The sequence below is a fragment of the Peromyscus californicus genome, unplaced genomic scaffold, assembly GCF_007827085.1.
Source record: "Peromyscus californicus insignis strain IS unplaced genomic scaffold, ASM782708v3 Scaffold_4__1_contigs__length_199733344, whole genome shotgun sequence".
Lineage (NCBI taxonomy): Eukaryota > Metazoa > Chordata > Mammalia > Rodentia > Cricetidae > Peromyscus > Peromyscus californicus.
In genome coordinates, this window is record NW_026294562.1 from 102,392,007 (window position 1) to 102,412,368 (window position 20,362).

At 42.5% G+C, this 20,362-nt stretch overlaps 1 protein-coding gene across 3 annotated transcripts in view; it reads right to left on the minus strand.

Annotated features, from left to right (window-relative positions):
* The window catches only part of C2cd3 (C2 domain containing 3 centriole elongation regulator), a 118,350-nt gene that overhangs the window by 93,170 nt on the left and 4,818 nt on the right, over positions 1-20,362 (minus strand). For 2 of the 3 annotated variants that reach the window (XM_052713991.1, XM_052713992.1), the window contains exons 3-6: positions 16,606-16,763; positions 6,830-7,053; positions 5,873-6,120; positions 109-241 (exon numbers count right to left, since the gene is read on the minus strand). In XM_052713991.1, coding sequence (XP_052569951.1) covers positions 109-241; positions 5,873-6,120; positions 6,830-7,053; positions 16,606-16,763 — 763 coding nt within the window. The remainder of the gene's footprint in view (positions 1-108; positions 242-5,872; positions 6,121-6,829; positions 7,054-16,605; positions 16,764-20,362) is intronic. The other variant, XM_052713993.1, reaches the window with a different exon arrangement.

Sequence of the window (20,362 nt, forward strand, 5' to 3'; positions counted from 1 at the left end):
AATTATTTGATGAACATTTCCAATTATTCCATTCATAACAACAAAAAAGTAGGTAAGTCAACAACTCAAGAAACGAGCTGCAGGGGTGCGCTTTTGCCCCTAACTTACGGCACTGATGACTGGAAAGCATCTTCCATCAGAGGAGGAGGAACTTTGTCCAGCAGCATGCTAGTATCTGGGCTCGAGTTCATTGCAGAAATCAACATGGCATTTCTCAGTTTATTGCCCTGTTCTAATAGAGCTGAAGGCAGTAAAAACAGAAAACGAAAGCACCTGAAATCCAGCAGGAAGGGTTCCAATAGTCACAGAACTTGTTCTTCTATGCATGACTTGCTACAAGGTTCTGTAGCGGCTTCTACGTCTGTTCTCCCAACAGCCCGAGAATTCCTAGAGGATGTTCGCTTAACAACTGTTGTTTACTTGGCTTCTACCTTGTGTTTAGAAGATGCTGCTACATCAATGAGTGAACGCTCTATCCCAGAGAGACTGATCTTATTGTGGGAGCTGTTATGTCCCAGCCACCCAACTCTCCCAGCTGCTGTCTACACATGAGGTTAATGGTGCCTATGACTTATTTTCATAACCAGATACCTTATTCTGACTCTCTTATTTATAAGAGTTTTAATACTCTTACCCAAAAAAAACACTGGCAACTATTCCAGCTAAACTTCTGGAAACCAGTCATAACTATAACAATCTATTCTAAATTTATACTTTTATGAACAAAGAATGCCAAAATGAAGTCCATGACTCATCTAAGGTCCCACAGCAGGATAATGGAAAAACTGAGATGAAACCCAAGGCTTCCAATTTTTGATAAGTAAAAGTCACCCCATCCCTTAGGTAATAACAGCACTAACAATAGCAATGGACATTTATTAGGCCCTAACCATGTGCCAGGCATCACTCTCAGTATCTTATGTATCAGCTCACTGGATTCTCTCAACACTCCCCTGAGATGGTAAGGAACCTGCCCAGACACACATATGACACCTGTATCGTACTGTAAGCACCCCACTATACTGTAAGCACCCCACTATCTATTGTTTCACTTTCTGCAATTCCAGTCAAACAATTAAGTCGAGAATGTATACTCCCTAAGTTTTGTTGCTCTTCTGACTAGTGAGATGAAATCCTAATCCACTCTACTGTGTCCTGGACATAAATCACCCCTCTGTCTACTGTTGGCCACACTGAATATTCTACCTGCTTTTGAGTCTCACAATTGCTATTTTATTACTCAGAATTACCACTGTGATAGTTCAAGCTTTGTGTTACAAGTAACCCTTACTTTACCTAATAAAGGCCCGCACACACAAGAACAGTGGTACTGACAACTTTAATATACCATATCATAATTATTTCATTAGTTATTATTAATATCTTACTGTACCTATATAGCTTCTGATTTTTTCCCCGATTCCCCTTATTTTTGCTTTCTGATACTTGAATTGAGCTTCTTTTTCTTCTGTGAGAATAAAAATTTCTCTTTGAATGCCAACATTTCAAGAGTAGTTTACTCAGCCACGGGTACCTGGAGGGCAGTTGTCACCTACATACTCTTCCGAGGCAGGTTGTAAAAGGGAATAAACAGTAAGGAAAACAAGGAAGAGGAACCAGACCTCAAGTTCTTCACACATTGGCCTCCAACTGGTTTCACTGTGGAGAAAGCCATCCTTGAAAAATGGTCTCCAAGCTTCAGGCTTGACAATAGGAATGTCTCAGGTTCTCAAGAAGCTGGTCACAACAACTTGAGGACTCTTTCCCACACTGAAATGGCACTCATGTGTGTGCAGGACAATGTTTCCTACACTCATTTCCCAGGTGCCAATGGGCATAGACCTGTTACAGCAGCAGTTCTCAACCCGTGTGACCTTCACCTTTAGGGGTCAAACGACCCTTTCACAGGGGTTGCCTAAGACCATCAGAAAACACAGATACTTCCATTACGATTCATTCTGAGCTGCACAGTTAAGTCTGAGGCCAGCCTGGGCTATGAAGCCCTATTACAAAAATCATATCCAACTGTATATTAGATGACTGAATCCAATAGGTAAGACTCTCAGAGGCCGTCCAGTGCACTCCTGCCATTTACAGTTGCAGCCGTGAATTCACTAGCTGCTGAAGGGTTCCTCTTCTGTCACTGTCCACTGGACTATCACACCGAGCCACCCTTTGTCTTACTTCTTCTACTTTCCTGCTCTCCTCCTCTTTTTCTTCTCCCAGACAGGGTCTCATTATGTAGCCCTGGCTGTCCTGGAACTCACTATGTAGATCAGGCTGGCCTCAAACTCAAAGAAGTCAGCCTGCCTCTGCCTCCCAAGTGCTGTGATAAAGGTGTGGACCACCACCACCTGGCTTTATTTCATCTTTAAATCCACTTACCCTAGTAATTCTTATGGAAAGGAACAAATTGTGCCTGGTATATTTGCTTGGCTTGAATAGTTGTTCAGCATAGTCTTAACTTTAAAAAGCACAGGTAGGCCTACATAGATAATAACCTACAGTAAGATGAAGCAGAGGGCCTTAGCCTTAAAGTCTAAGAGAGGAGGCTGCCATTTTTGACAGGGTAGGAGCTCTCCTTAACTACTAGTTCATGTCTCCATTTTAAAATGCGGTTAGCAGGACCAGTGAGATGGCCCAGTGGAGAGGTGCTTGCTGCACTACCTAATCATCTGAGTTTATCCCCAGAACCAACTCTTACAAGTTGTTTTCTGACCTTCACACATGCGCCATCGCATACATGTACCTACACTTACACATCACACTCACAAATATAAATAACATAAATGTAAAAAACTTTAAGTGAGATTAACCATCTCTACCTCGTATGATAAAATTCTGTATGCAAAACACGTGGCAAGAAGCGAGTATGTAACTCAGCGATGCTCACAGAGGGGCAGCTGCTTCTTCAGGCTAAACTTCTTTCAGTGTTTCTTTTACCTGGGACTCTTTCCTTTTCTTCCTTGTGGTGACGGCAGGGACTCACATATGCCAGGCAACTGTCCTACCACCGAGCTACGCTTCTAGTCCCCTTTAGAACACTTCCTTCCTTCCTTCCTTCCTTCCTTCCTTCATGTATATAGTATTCTGCCTGCATGTATGCCTGAATGACAGAGAGGGCGCCAGATCTTATTACAGATGGTTGGAGCCACCATGTGGGTGCTGGGAATTGAACCCAGGTCCTCTGGAAGAGCAGCCAGTGCTCTTAGCCTCTGAACCATCTCTCCAGCACCATTTGTTACTTTCTTAATGAGGTCTTACTTTGCCAATTTATGCAAAATTAGCATCCTCCCCTCTCATCTTCCTTGCTTAATTTACCTGCACTGCCATACAGTATTTATTTATCCAGTTTGTCTTCCCATCTAGAATAGCAGATTCCTAAGACAGGCTCTTTTTAAAGAAAAACTTAAACTGCTACATCCCTGACACATAGAAGAGCCACAGGCATTTGGTAGGTGTTGGGTAAATGCCTATTTAATGAACAAATGCCTTCCTCAGAGTCTGGGGTATAAGTCCATACAACAGTCCAGGTAGAGGCTGATTAAGTGCTAAGTGTAGTGGAGAGTTTTCTTCCTTGTAAATGAACTCTTTAAATTAAAAGACTAAAATTAATGACTTAGAGCATGTGTGCACATGAGAGTGTATGTGTATAATGTATTTACTATTATAATGTATTTATTATTATTGTATGTATACATGTGGTGTATGTGTGTGAGTGCAGACCACGTGTGCCATGGTGTGCATGTGGAGGTCAGAGGGCAACCCTCAGTAGTTAGTTCTCTCCTTCTACCTTTACGTGAGTTTCAGGGATTGAACTCAGGTCTCCTTTGATGGCAAGTGCTTTTAACTATTAAGCCCTAGCCCTGGAATATTATATAGAAAAAAATATATATTTTTTGTTTGTTTGTTTGTTTGTTTGTTTGTTTGTAGACAGGGTTTCTCTGTATAGTTTTGGTGCCTGTCCTGGATCTCGCCCTATAGACCAGGCGCTGGTCTCGAACTCACAGAGTCTGCCTGCCTCTGCCTCCTGAGTGCTGGGATTAAAGGCATGTGCCACCACCACCTAGCCCTACAGTATATATTTAAAAACAGGGATTCATAAGACATTTGATAAAAGATAAAAGATTTGAACAAAATAGTTCAATAGTATAGTGTATGTTATGCATGCAGAAGGCCCGGGGTCTGATTCTAATCATCGCGAATATATAAGACCACATGTCCCTAATAATATAAAATATGTATCTAAGTAGTTATTTATAAGACATTTTTACAAATGGTACAGATAACTACTTTGGAAATGTTATTATGGGAGTGAATACACATTCCTGTCATGCTCCTGATGTCACAGAAATAATAGTTAACAGCATACTGCTCCCTGATCGGAGGTAATACACGCTGCTCCCCTTCACTTTTTATTGGGTTTGAACGTGAATATCTTTCGTATGCTTGCTCATGTGCTTGAACACTTGGTCACCAGCTGGTGGCACTGTTTTGGAAGGTTGTGGAACTTGGAAATGGGGCCTTGCTGGACAAAGTGGACCACTAAGGGCAGGACTTGAACTTCTATAGCCTTGGCCCCACTTCCTGCTGCAGGGCCCAATGCAGTCTGCTGCCTCATGCTCCTACTACCAGGGTGGACAATATTCCTTATTAAGCCATAATCCAAGACCAGCCTTACCAAGTGCACTCGATCACAGCACTGAGAAAAGTAACATACAAATGAGCAAACTGTCTCCCTTCTACATCTGTGTATTCTGTAGTACTGTAAATACTGCAACAGAACTGAACTCCCAGTCTTAAGCAATAAGGATCACCTGCACACTAAATGTCCCCATGAAAAATAACAGTTTTTAGAATGTGAAATGAATTTGGTACTACTCTAGCTGCCTTATGTTATTTAGGGCCAGACAAGGACTAATACATTTCTGTAAGAAAAGCTTTACCCTTATATCCAAACTTGCAATGTAAGAATCTGATTTACAAGTTCTCAGGTACACATGAATGAATAATATGTCCCTGGAGGACATCATTAAGAGAAAAAAAGTAAAGCCCAGAAAGACAAATATCCTATTGTCTCATTTATTTGTGGAAGCTTGAAAGCTGATCCCTAAACAGACAATACAAGAGAGGTTACCAAAAATGGGGAAGGGCAGGTGGGCAGGTAGGAAGGGAAAGGCCAGTGGGGACAGGGGTGCAGTGGAGAAGAAGAGACAACTTCTAGCATTCTGTAGCATCAGCATAACTATGACTGACAAGTAATTGAATGTCGTGAAATAGCTAGTAAAGGACACTCTGTGTTTTTAAAATTATATCACTGGTGTGTGTGTGTGTGTGTGTGTGTGTGTGTGTGTGTGTGTGTGTGTGTGCGCGCGCGCGTGCGTGCGTGCAGTGGGGTGGGAGGTGGGTACATGCCACCTGTACATGTGTGGAAGTCAGAGGACCACTTGCAAGAGTCAATTCTCTCTTTCGCCATGTGGGTCGCAGGGATCAAACTCAGTTCAGCAAGGCTTGGCAGAAGCTGAGCCATCTTACCAACTCCATAAAGGGCATTTTAAATGTTTCTAACACAAATGATAGATGTCTGAGATGATAGATGTCACCTAATATGGTCATTACCTACTGTATATGTGTACTGAAACATCACACTACACCCACAAACACAACGGCTACAACTAATTTAAAAGAAAAACATCTAAATAGTAGTCACCTAGCAGTTTAGTAGAGCTGCCTTTACACGAGATTCTGGATGAAAGCAAGTCTCACACTTCCATTTGGCTATCTAGTTCATAGAGAAGTCAATAGTTCCCCTCTGTGGGCACAACAATCCCAATAAATGCAGTATAGTCTTAGGTTATAGACAGAGACGTACCTGAAAGAAGGTCTTTTGTAGGACGGTTGTTTGAAGACAGGATGCATGAGTCACTGTGACTCTTAGCGACTGCACTTATTTGTGGCTGAAACTTGGAACTGTTGAGGAGGGACATCTGCTTCTGTGGGGCTGTGCCTCTCTGCAACACAGTCTCTAAACCTGGCCCTGAATTAACGTGATGCTGTAGTCCACACAAAGAACTCTTCACTGCATCGGGGTTCTCTGCAAAGTACAAGTGGTCTTTCCCCCTGTTAGAGAGAAAGAATGCCAGCAGCTCATACCCTGTCTGGGGAATATTCCACCTTGTCAGAGCTCGGAGGGTCAGCGAGGGCCCTGTAGCTGGGGCCTTGAAAGAGGTGGCTTTTTTTTTTTTTTGTGGTGTGACTTTGTATATCTGCTTTTAATCTCCTCAATTAAAGGAATGATAGATCTTTACCACAGCTGTGGGTTATACCTTAAGTGACACAAAACAGAGATCAGCACACAGGGAAAGGGAGTGTGGGTGTCTACACAGTCTCATACAATGCAGATTACTTCACAAGCAATTACGACAAAAATCTGTTTCTCATCCTCCATTCTATTTCAAAAAATAATGCCCTTTCCCCTCACAGACATGTATCATGGCATCTGTAATGTTTGTAGTCATGTGTGTACACTGGCTTCTCTACTGGACCGAGAGCAGTCCTTAAAGACAGGACTTCTGTGACTGCCGTAATTGCTTTGGAGCACACTAAGCATGCATTCTACCACTGGGCTACATCTTCAGCCCCAGGAACTGTCTTGTTTATTTCTGTGCCAGTGTCTGGGATCCAACTAGGCCAGCAGTGGGTGCTTAAGAGCTACCTGCTGAATGCATGACTGTGCTTCTCTGTTCAGGTTTTCAGTCTACCACAGATGACACAAACATCCTGAGAACAGTGAGGCTAGCAGATGCAGACCTGGAGACGTGATCATTACCTTGGTGTGGTGGACCTACTGCTGTTGCCTGCTAACTCTTTTCCATCAGTTTTGATGGTGGGTGTTCCACAAGGCCTTGATGGAATCATGGACTGAGTGTTGCTGGATTCAGTATTCTCTCTGAGTCCTCGCTCAGATAAAAGCACATTTTCTGTCATGTCAGTGGTAGGAAGAGGCTTGTAGCTGTCGTAAGTTTCTGACAGAGGCTCCAGGGCCAGTGAGACCTGAAAGAGCATGAAACAGAACAGATTTTCTTCAGCCTTCAGTAACTAATTGTAAGAAATCCCTGCCTGACAGAAGTTAATGTCTACCCTTTCCTCACAAGAGTAGGTCTAGCTTTCTGCCTACTTCAAAAACCGCTCTCACTATGCTCCTAGGACTCCTTCATCCCTCTGTCTGAGACAGACCAATCACCTAGTGTTCCCTCTAAGTGTCCTACATTCATGGCTTTGCACCTCTGTTTATTCCATCCTATTCTCTATATCTGGGTAAAGATGTCAAGGTCATGGCCTTCTTGCTCATTCTCCTGACTCTGTCCACCCACCAATATCATCACCACTTTCTGAATACTTCACTATAGGCCAGGAATGTGCTGTGTTCCCCACTGAGACTATTTCAGTGATGACACAATTCTGTCAGGAATTTATATTATTGTAATTGTAAGATTAAGGAAAGAAAAATAGCTGAGGCCAGATGTGGTGGTGCATGCCTAGTAATGCCAGCACTGAGGGGGCAAAGGCAGGAGAATTACGATTTTCAAGCCAGTCTAGGCTACCTGGTGAGAGCCTAGCTCCAAACAAAGCCAAGGTTTAGAGAACGTATTTGTATTATTTACTTATCACACTAATATATTATGAATCCCTTGAAGGCACGAACCACAGTCTTTAGTTTTCTATAGACTGATTAGCACAAACCACATGCATGGTTCTGATATCTGACATGTCTCAGGTTCTGATAAAGGAATGACATGGCATCTGCTCATATTCTTACTGTTTGCTGCTTGGCACAAGAAAAGTCCCTACTGTCACGCTGGACATAAAATGTGAAAAACACTAAGAGGAGAAACTATGTCTCTGCTGGTTGAGATGAGTTCTTGCTTGCAGTCCAGCTCCGTGGGGGGCCAAGGCAGGGGGACCCTTGGAGCCTTGGACTTGGGGGACTTACACAGCAAGACCTGGTCTCAAAAGAAAAGACAAAGTTCCCTATCATTTCATTGCTGTGAGCTGAAGTATACTATTAAAACATTCTTCAGTACCAGTGAAATGGCTCAGTGGGGAAAGGCACTTGCTGAGCAAGCCTGGAGAGCAGAGTTCAATCCCTGGAACCCAGGTAGAGGCAGAAGGAGAGAGGTGACTCAACAGCTCTCAACAGTTGTCTTCTGATCTCACACACACACACACACACACACACACACGCGCACGCGCGCGCACGCACGCACGCACTCACGCACACACACACACACACACGCACGCACACACACACATGCACACGCGCGCACACACAGGCACACACACGCACACGCACACACGCACACCTGTCTGTCCCTATGTTTTTCTCCTAAAATTAAAAAAAATTATCCAGCCCTCTGAAGAGCCTAACTGAGAAAAACCTAATGGGGGAATGAAATAAAATTAAAGTTTATTCATTGAAAAGTTTAGTTTCAATGACAGAAAGAGGAGGAGAAACTGCTTAAACAATCAAATAATGATGAATGACCAACACAAGAAATGAAAATACTTTTTCAGATATCTTTGAAAATTTGGTCAGTGAATATTTTGTGTAGAGAAACTGCCAATCTATAAACTCAAAAATCCAAACCTTACTGAGAATTCTGACCATGAACCAAGAATTATAAACCCTTCACATCCGCTCATCATCAAGACTTTCTTACAAGACATACACCAAGAGTGTAGCAAGATGAATACTATGTGCATTGATCACTGGAATAGTGTCACCTATAATCCTGGCTGCTCTGGTTATCACTTGCCAAAGACTGCCACTGCATTTTAGAAGCATAGGAGGCACTGGAATAAAAGTACCCCTGCGCTTAATTTGGACTTGCTGATTGGCCAGTGAGGCTTTCTTTGCCCTAAGCACATTTGAACCAGTAATGTCTAGCTTAGAAGCCTGCTGTGACTTTCAATAGCAGAGAAAGGCTCAGTGAAAGGCCTCGCATTTTCTGCAGCCACCTTACCCTCAGTCTTAGGGCTGGCCTAACTCTGCTAATCTTTGTTGATACCAGCTCTGTGCTAACCGCCTGGGGCAGAGCGATGACTACAACACAGTCCCGGAAGATCATGGATCTTACACAACTTAAATAATCTAGAAATTAAACACAATTGCTCAGGTAAGAATGTGTACGGGTGATGTGGGGACCCTAGGGAGAGAGCTGAGCTCAGGGCAGAGGTGAGGAAGGAGTGCAGGGACTATTTCCAGGAGTGGGACAGAAATGACTAAGCAGAAAATACTAGGCATGAAGCCAGATGAAGCTGAGGTAAATAAAACATTGCAGACTAAGGAAAAACATTTAACTTTGGATGCATAAAACAGATTAACCAACTGGTTACCCCCTGGGCTTGCCTCCTAAGCCCTCTGCTTCTCAGTGTTCTTAACACAGTCCTGCATTCATCTATACTTTCACTCCTCCCATCTCTATGCCCCTCCCCAACTATGTTCTCTCTGTGTTCATGGCTCTGCCAGTGTCACTAATGAGTCAGTGTCTGTCTCTGTCTGCTTGCCTGTCTCCCATGCTGAGAGCTGAATCTGAGTCCTCATGCATGCTAAACATATGCTATATTCCAACCAGATTTTCTATGTTATGTAAACTATTTTACTTTTTAAACTGGAGATATCTCCCTTAAAATGTCTTCATGTCCCCAAGTTTTCTCCAATGAAAACAACTTTCATTTGTCAGGATAAGGAACTAACAGTATTTGTTACTGTTGTTCTTCTGTCTCCAGACCACATTTTGCCATCTAAATATATCACCCTCTCCTGAAGCCCACACTATCCACATATACCATAAATATACCATATGCATCTCCCATCTATAACAGAGCAATGTTAAGGATATATCTGACTTCTAGCAATGACTCAGGGTCTCTTTGGTACTAAGTTGCCTACAGTTTTCTACTTATATCTGTGGCATCTAACGTACAATTTTCAGAATTATGCTACATAACACAGCATTTAAACAATGATTAAGCAATGCTTTAAAAATTACATTTCTTATACAAATTTGTATCTCTGGCTTCTCTTGAAAAATAAGAAGATCCAGCAATATTGAATCCCTATTCTAATGTGGCAAAAATGAACTAGAATAGACCAATGACTTGGCCAGGATACATATCCAGTTGTGAAGTTCCTAGCACATCCTAATGTGAAGCAGAGTGATAACTACTCTCTGTTGTTACACCCGGGGCTATTAGTGAGTTGCAGCCAGAAGTTTCTCCCGTACTGCCCAGCCCCATGGCTGGGATGAATCTCTTCCACCTGTAGGCTGGGCAGGACCAGAGAAACTTCTGGCTATAGTTTGGCGCCCCATGTTGGGCGCCAAATGTAATGTTAAGTTTCTTTGGTCCTACCCGGCCCCATGATCCTGCAGCCGCTTATAAAATAATCACTCAGAGGCTTAATTAATTATAAACTGTATGGCCTATGGCTTGAACTTCTGGCTAGCTAGCTCTTTCATCTTAAATTAACCCATTCCTATTAATCTATATGTTGCTACACGGCCATGGCATTACCGGTCTGCTGGCATCTTGTTGCTCCTTTGGCAGTGGGCTCGAGTCTCTCCTGACTCTACCTTTCTTCTCTCTGTACCTCTGCTTGGACTTCCCACCTGGCTGTAAGCTTTCTTGCCATAGGCCAAAACAGCTTTATTTATTATCCAATGGGAGCCACACATATTCACGGCATACAGAAAGACATCCCACAGCAGTTAGTTTTTTTTTTTAATTTCCTTATAGTAAAACAACAATTTTATAACTGTAATTTCATGACTTTTCCTATATATATACATACACATGTAACTGTAACTACCATATCAAGAAAGGGAACAGATCCACTATCCCAATAACTGTCTTGTGTTATCCTTTTGTAGTTATGCCCTCCTTACTGTGAACCTCTACCATCTACTCATGGTGGTTTTTAAGACTCTCCTATAAATGCCATCATCTAGTGTATAAGCTTTGGAGAGTATTCCGCTGTGGTGCTGCAAGTGTTTCTGTTTTTTAGTGGCTAGCACACCATGACTGGTGTCTTATCACATTAATTACTTTGTAAATACCGAAGCAGCTTTGCATTCCTGAGGTAAGCTCTTGGGGACAGGACTATTCTTCCTGGAGTGCTGGCCCCAGTTTGCCGGTATTTTCTTGGGGATTTTGAGGTCTAGGTTCATGAGGGATACTGCTCTGTAAGTTTTCTTATATTTTTCTTCTCTAGTTTTGGCATCAAAGTGTGACATGCCTCAGAATAGTGTTTTTTTCTTTTCAATTTTTCTGGAGGAGACAGTAAGATTGGTGGTATTTTTTTCTTCCCTTAAATGTTTGGAAGAATTTGCTAATGAAGTGATCCAGGCCTAGAGATTTCTCTTTTTTGGGCAGGTCTGAAACTACAAATTCAATTTTTACAAATAGTCCTAGGTCTACTCAGGCTATTTCTTCTTCTACTTCAGGGAGTTCTTGTAGTTCAGTTTGGGAAGAATCAGGCCATTTCATTAAGTCATCAAATTTCAACATGTAGGTTTACTTGTGACATTTCTTTAGTGTCTGTGGGTTCTGTAATCTGCTGTCTTTCTTATAGTAGAGATAACAGGAAAGTGGAATGTTTCTTTTTCAAATGAGTATATACTCATGGTTTTCATAATGACATCTTAAATAAACTTTGTGTGCCTTGTGTGTTTGTGTGTGAGAGCAGGCATGGGTGTGCCTGGTATTACATTGAAGTCAGAGGACAATCTTGGGTCTGGTCTTTGCCTTCCACCTTGTTTGGGAGAACCTCTTGTTCACCAGTTTGCAGACAGGCTAGCTGGTCCACGAGCTTCTAGGGATTCTCCTGTTTCGGCCTCCCATCTTGCTGTAGGAACACTGATTAGAGATATGCACTACCAGGCCTAACTTTACATGGGTTCTTTGGATTTGAACTCAGGTTCTCATACTTGCACAGCATGCACTTTGCCCATTGAGCCGTCCTCATAGCCCTCATAACAACATTTGAATTCAAATATATCATGTACTTTAGGACAATATTCCCCCCATAGTCTCCTGTTCTCCTCCCTCCTCCTCCTAGACCCCTTCTTCTTCTTCTAAAACAGCCTTGATTCCATTTTTATACCATATGTAAGTGTGTGTATGCAAAGAAAGTGGAATATTTCTGTGTCCATGAAGGAAGAAAAAGAGACTTAGGAAATTTAAAATGAATGGAAACAGGTATGCTTCATTATGGAAAAGAAAATATTTTTAATGGGTAATATATGGACAAAATGTGATGTCAAAACCATTTTGTCAATACCATTATGAAACAAACTATAGCCATTCTGTAGAAAAGATGCATGATAAAATGGGATAAATAGAGGAGTGCTGGAATTTAAGGAGATTTTAAAAAACTGAAACGTAAAGGCAGTTCTATCACAAGAAGTCATATAGACAGATAAGCGAGAAAGAACCAAAGCCTACTGAGAATGATAAATTTTTAAAAGGATTCCCACCAAAGGCACCTGGATTTGTGTGTAGCAAACACTACTTACATACGTAAGTATAGCCAGTGGTAATGTTGCACATGCCCATGATAAGACTATCCCCATCAAATTCTCTTCAGAATCTTACTGGCTCAATGATCTTATTTTCCATCTCCCATGGCTTTCTTCTTTGAATGCACTAGGTCCCCTACAATATTTTAGGCTAAATTCCATATTTTTCTTTTACATTTAAAGATACAAGAAGCCTTTGTAGCTCAAACACTAGATGGGAACCACTGGGCATTATGCTAGCCGTTTTCTGCCATATCTAAATTTCTCAATCCTGTTACTCACTGTGCTTAGCTCCTCTCGAATGCATGCAGTTTACTGTGCTGCTACTGCAGGCTAGCCCAACACAGAGTGTTTCTGTAGCTTCTTCTCATTTAATGCTGGCAACGGTGCTTTAGAGCCATTTACAAATGGAGCACTGAAGCTCAGCAATTATAAATGACAGCTAGTAAACATAAAATTATTTTGGTAACCAAGTTCTCTTTGTCCACTTCTAGTTGCTTGTGTTGAGCATGTGTGTACATGTGTGTCCAGGCACACCTTGTCTGTGTGGCAGCAATGTGGAGGCTAAGACTGACCTAGGGATGTCTTCCTCAAGCACATTTGTTTAAAAAACCATATTCTTTTGAGGGCCAGTCCCTGAACCTGGTGCTTTCCATTCAGCTAGACTGGCTGGGATCTGCCTGACTCTCCTCCCAGCCCTGGGCTTACAGGTGTATGCAGCCATGTCTGGCTTTTACAAGGGCTCTGGGACTCCAAACTCAAGTCCTCGTGCGTGCACAGCAAACCCTTTCTGAGCTCTCTCTCCAGCTGTACATTGTCCATTATGTCATCCTACATCCCTCCTTCACTGTCGCTTCTCTGGGAAAAAGGAATTTTTAAAAATACTTTTAAAAAAAGCTATATATATTTTTTTAAAAAAGATTTGTTTTATTTAAAATTGTGTGTGTGGTTATGTGATTGTGAATGCAGGCGCCTGTAGATGTTAGAGGTGTTGGATCCCCTGGAGCTAGAGTTATAGGCAGTTATGAGCTGCCCAACATGCGTGCTGGGAACTGAATTCTGGTCCTGTGGAAAAACAGCAAGTACTTTTAACCACTAAACTATGTTTCCAGCCCTGGAAAAAGGGAAATTTTAACTGTTACTTCTACTTCACTGTAATTGCTCCTTATTTCCAAACTCCTTATCTTTTAGAATCTGACTTTTGTCTCAATCTTCCATTAAAAACATTTCAAATCCAGTGACTTTTAAATTTAAAAATACAAATCTTATTACATAAATTACATTTAAATATGGTCAAAAAATAGGATAGCTACTTTGGAAAACTCTGGTAGTTCCTCAAAAAGTTAAACAGAGTGCCATATCACCCACCAATTCTACTCCTACGTGTGTGCCCAAGGGAACTGAAAGCACATGTTCACAAAAGGACTTAAACAGAGATGTTCAGGAAAGCTGAAAAACCCAATGTCCACTAACTGGAAAACAGATAAAATGAGGTCTATACAATTCTATACAATCGAATGTTTCACCCACAAAAAAGAAGATATGCTATGTCATATATAATCTTAAAAACATTATGCTAAGTGAAAGAAGCCAGTTTCAAAAGCACACACGATATTCTATATATCTGAAACGTCAGGAGTAGAAAATACATAAGGACAGAAAGTAGAATGATATGCCAGGGGAGATCATTGAAGAGTGGCTGATACTGAGTACAGCATTGGGTTTTGGAATGAAAGAAATGTCCTGGAATCAGAAAATAGTAAAGCTTGCATACTCTGCTGACTATACTTGGAACACAAAAACTGAACTGTACACTTTAAAAGGGTGGATTTCATATTTTCAAATTATATCATGATCATAAAAAACATACCACCATAAAAGGCCACATTGAATCCTACATTCCTACCACTATTTTCGTTCCTTATTTTTCCCTAGGCATCAAAGCACATGCGTACCTGTAGTACCATTTTAATTTTCTTTGGTCATCATCAAACTACAATTAATTCTGTTGAACAAGATATAATTTCTCTAGTACTGAAAAGACATCGCCCTAACTAACCCCAAGGATGCAGAGCATTCTCTTCTTTGGGGGGTATTTCTGTAAGACTGAGGTAAATGAAGCGGATTGTCTTTATGGCTTTGAAACATAAAGTTCAGCATCTTGTAGGCCTGATGCAAACCCTACAGCAGCAGAAACACATGAGTAAACAACTTCACCGTAGTCATCAACGGAATAAAAGTGACACACATCCAGTGACAAGTCCTTGAGTTCCTCCACTTGGCTGCAGGCATTTCGGAGTTGCTATTCTGTAGCACTGACAGAGTGACATGTGTGCCTCTGTGGTCATTCTGTATCTGGCAACGTTAGTGTTCTTCCTCTACTTTTGCTTGGTTTCCTCTCCAATTTATTTCATTTTCTGTATTAACTTTAGGGCAAATTTAGCAAGGTGTAAAACCAATTGAAAATTTTAAACTTTTATTTGCATTTATTTCATGCTGCATTTATTCCCATGCTTTAAGTTTTAGTTTTTTCAGTTTCTTCTGGGAAACCTTTTTCTTCTGCTCAACCTCCTCTTCTGGCTTTGGAACAATTTGTTCTTTTCCAGCGAGGATCATCTCACTGTGGCAGTGAGCTCATGTGTGGGTTAATCCAGCCATGAGCTCTGTCAACTCAATGGCACGTCTCAGGAGCTTTGTGCACTTTGTTCAATGACAAGAATCCACATCTAAACTCTTAAGTTCAACATCACTCTATCCATTCGTAAGCATGTGCAGCAAAAATTCAGTACTTGTTTGGGCCACCGACCCTGTGTCCAGCCCCACTGGACACGGCCTGGGTGCACCTACCGACTCCACCATTATAATGTGGCAACAGCACACAGGGCTTCTTCAAAGTGATATCTTCCAGATACTTCGTGGCTTTTTGGACATGCATACTCTTGATGGTCTGGACAGTTTCAGTGTTCTTAAAGTGAACACGAAGATTTGAATCTCATGATTTGCATGTTTTTTTAGGGCTTTCTGGGTCAAGAGAGTAGCGAACCATCTTCACAGTTCACCTCAGGCCGCTTACAGGAAGAAGCATGGGGGCTCCTGGGAGAATTCATTCATTGCTTGAAATTTGTAAAATGTGATGTTAAGTGTTTACCCTGAAGCTCTCCCAGAGTCCCCTCAGAAAAGGAATCCTATGTTCTTCACAGCACCCTCTCATAACTACAGTACAGTATGTGTCATACTGTGTTCTAGAAAACTCTATGAGAGCCGTGTCTTATCTCTGTATTAGTGGTACATAAAAGTGGGTCAATGAGTGACAATATTAAAGATGGCATGTACAGGAGTCAAACCACGGCTTCTTGGCACTATACTAGGAACTGGGGGGAGCAAAGGAAGAAAACAGAGTCTCATCTTCTAGAGTCTAGACTCCACATGGGGATCCCATCAATAAACAGTTCTGGATACTGCACTAGACCAGTGATGACACAATCAACGCTCCTGTGAATTCGATACAGTGCAGGTAGTGTGAAAGCCTCCTGATGGTGGTGGACTTAGAGAAAGGGGAAACAAAGCCAGGGGCAGAGTGAGTAAGGCACATGGTAGGACTTCGCAGAGACATGGGAACCACAGCCCTATCCATTCTAGAAGATTGACTTCTGCCCCCAGACTCTAGTCTTTGCAGTTGTCACTGGGTGGTCAGACAGGAAATGTCCCCCAGAGGCTCCTGTATTTGAACACTTGGTCCCAGCTGGTGAGGTTGTTCTGGAAAGTTGTGGAACCTTTAGGAGGTGGGGCCTCGCCAACAGAAGTGAGGCATGAGGTGGACCTGAGGTTTATCGGCTCCCGTCCCATCTTTGCTTTCTGATCTTCCCCAATGTGAGCAGCAGCCTCAAGCTCCTGCTGCCGAGCCTTTCCCACAAGTGACTACCCTCAAACCGGGAATCAGAATAGACCCTCAGGTTGCTTCTGATCAGGAATTTGGCTCCAGTAATGAGAAAAGGGATAACACGGCAGTGAAGAATTACATTTTTACCTGAAGGTCTCCAAGTTTCTTAGATGCCGGTGAAACAATGGTAAAGAATCCATTGATTTGATGGGTGGGAGACAGCTGGGCGAGTCCATTGATCTGAACTCTGCCAACTGGAAGGTGGTCAAGTTTGGTGATGACTTCCAACACCAGCACGGCCATATCTAATCAGAAACAATTACAACATATTCAGATAGCTTCCACTATTTTGGTTTTTGGAAGTAGGCCATAGGGTACATGGTATAAACTTTAAATTGAGGTAAACCAGGCGCTTACTTACAATACCATAAAAAGAGAGGTGAGCCCAACACCAAAAGAACAGAGCTTTAGAGAGGAAGAACAGGTACAGGATATTATATATAGTATAAATACTGAATAGTTAGCATATTAAGTATGTGGTAAGAAAAACAACTTTCATGGGCTAGCGAGGATGGTTTTGTGGGTAAGTGCTTGTCTTGCAAGCTCAAGGATCTGAGTCCAATCCCCAGAATCCACATAAAAAAGTCAGGCAAGGTGGTGTGCGCTTGCAATCCCAGCACGGGGGAGGTAGAGACAGGTAGATAGATACCTGGAGTTTGCCATCCAGTCAACCTAGCAAGTGCCACACAGTGAGCCCTGGGTCCTACACACACATAAAAGTGACAGAGCCTGAGAAACAATGTCTGTGGTTGTCCTACACACACACACACACACACACACACACACACACACACACACACACACACACACACCCCTTTAAGAGTACTAGTAAATGTATCTGCCAGGTACATAAACCCTTAATCCCAGCACTGTGGAGGTAGAGACAGAGTGATCGACTTCTATGAGTCGGAAGTCACATAGCGAGACCTTGTCTCATTAAAAAACAACAAACAAACAAAAAACACTAGTAAATGTATTTGCCAAGAACTCCAGCACTGGTCCTAAAATACTGACTATAAATGCTAATAACAACTCCTAGTTACTTCCCTCCCATTCTTTCAGCTTTGACTTGGAGAAAGGGCTGCTCCTGCGGGACTGTAGGGTTGGCCTTGACCTCCCAGAAGCTAATTGCTTGTTCCTAAGTTATGTTTGGAATACTGAGGTACCAAAAAACACTTGAAACCAAGACAAACAGAAACACATTAACTACATTCTACAATTTATCTCTCATCCCTTCAGGATCTTAATTCATAGAAAGAGAATAAAGTGTACACAAATGGAATCTAATATGTCAAGACAGTACAAATTCTGAATATTTTCTTATCGAAGCTGAGAAATGGTTCATTATTACTATTTGTTCAACCCTTAAATGAAAAGTATGTAGGACTTATAATGAGAAGATCCATGTGGGATTTTCTTGGCTCTAAGTCATGAGCTGTTTTGGTGGAACCATCTATAAAATAGGCATCTTAACATCTGTGTGGGGGAACTGAGGATACTGCATATAGATTACACAGGACACTGTCTTCCCACATAGCAGTTACTGAATGACTATTACATGACTTTAAACAAATTACTTAACATACCACAGTCCTTTTCCTGGTGCTTATCTCAGAAAATTATATAAATATATCAAAAGTACTCTGGAGGCTGCAAATGCTATCCAGATGTGGAATAGGGGAAGTGGACCAACATCTATCCGTTACTTACTAATGACTAGATTCTTTCATGCCTCAGTATTCTCTTCAGAATTTGTTTTTAAAATCACCTTTCTCTTGACTTATTTTTGTGTTGTGTGTGTGAGCATATCACAGCACACAGGTAGAGGCCACAGGCAACTTGCAGGAGTTGGTTCTCTCCTCCCACCATGTGGAGTCTGGGGATCAAACTCAGGTCATCAGGCTTGGTGGCAGGTGCCTTTATGCACTGAGTCACTTCACTGGCCTTTCTTTTTTTTTCCCCAGAGCAGAGGACCAAACACAAGGCCTTCCACCAAGCACTCCACCACTGAGCTAAGCCCCCAACCCTTGGCCCTTTCTTTACAATACTCTGGTAGAGGTGTTCTAACTCTAGGTTGGGGGTTAAACATGATCAGAGAGGTCACATAACAGTGCTAGGTTCAGTAAGTATTAAAGTCATCAAAATGGGCTAAAACTTAGTTCTCTGCAATTCTAAAGTTGACTATACTATGTTACTTTACTATACACTGCTTAAAGGAGAAGATGCTTCGTTCTTAACAGATTTGTGATCTTTATCCTTATTCTTGCTCTGCTATCACTCAGTATATTCACATTCCCATGTCACTCATTCCAACCGAATCTTCTCTGATTAAACAGTGATGAAGATGGATGGTTGAGGGCCACTGAAGTATATTTCGGAATGTTTATGGACACTATTTCTGGCAAAAGAGTAAAAGGGCAAAGGAAAAAGACATAAAGGAAACAATGAGGTGTTATCAAGCCTTCTATCCTTAAAAAAAATTACGTGTATGGGAGTTTGCCAGCATGCATGTCTATGCACCACTTTTGTGCCTGGTACCCCTTGGAGGCCGGAAGGATCCCCTAGAACTGGAGGTACAGCCAGTTGACAGCTGCCATATGAGTGCTGGGAACCCAAGCCAGATCTTCTGCAAGAGCAGACAGTACTCTTAACCTCAGAGACATCTCTCCAGCTCCAAGCTCTCTACCTTTTGAGGCAGCATAAAAGAATAGAAATATTAGTGATCCTGGAGCCAAGAGTCTTCCTGAAACTAGGGCGAGGGTTATGGTGACCTTGGGTTAAACTTTTTTAAAAAAATTATATGTCACTGGGCCGTGGTGGCACATGCCTTTAATCCCAGTACTCGGGAGGCAGATCTCTGTGAATTTGAGGCCAGCCTGGTCTACAGAGCGAGTTCCAGGACAGGCTCCAAAGCTACACAGAGAAACCTTGTCTTGAAAAACAACAAACAAAACAAAACAACAACAACAACAACAAAAATTAAACCCACCATCTAGAAAATGCATCTAATACCCTAGCAAATAGGCAGGGCTTCACAACAAGTGTTCTAGGACTCCTCAGAGGTTTCAGCTTAATCCTTCACCTGTATTTCCACTTTCCTTCAACAAAATGGCTTTTAAAACACTCTATCTAGAGTGTTTAGCAACTGTATTAACCTCTTTTCAGAGTAAGATAAAACAGGATTGAAGGAGTGAACAAGCAACCACCTCACTGCGTCACAGGAGGCTTTCCTGAGCTGACAGACTTGAAAGCATTTCATAAACTGTAAGACATGCGATGGCTCCCTGTGTGCTGTTTCCCTGAACTCACTGGTTTGCTATTTCCTCTCCCCGTGGACTCTCGGTCTCATGCCAATCTAGAAACTACTCATTAGCTTACCTTTGCGTCTCAAGTGTGACATGCAGGAAAGGGGTACAGGAGAGGGGGGGGTACAGGAGAGGAGGGGACAGGAGAGGAGGGGACAGGAGAGGGGGGGGTACAGGAGAGAGGGGTACAGGAGGGGGGGTACAGGAGAGGGGGGTACAGGAGAGGGGGTACAGGAGAGAGGGGGGTACAGGAGAGGAGGGTACAGGAGAGGAGGGTACAGGAGAGGAGGGTACGAGAGAGGGGGGTACAGAGTAGAGGGGGGTACAGGAGAGAGGGGGGGTACAGGAGAGGAGGGTACAGAGTAGAGGGGGGTACAGGAGAGGGGGGTACAGGAGAGGAGGGTACAGGAGAGGAGGGTACAGGAGAGAGGGGGGTACAGGAGAGAGGGGGGTACAGGAGAGGAGGGTACAGGAGAGAGGGGGTACAGGAGAGGAGGGTACAGGAGAGGGGGGTACAGGAGAGGAGGGTACAGGAGAGG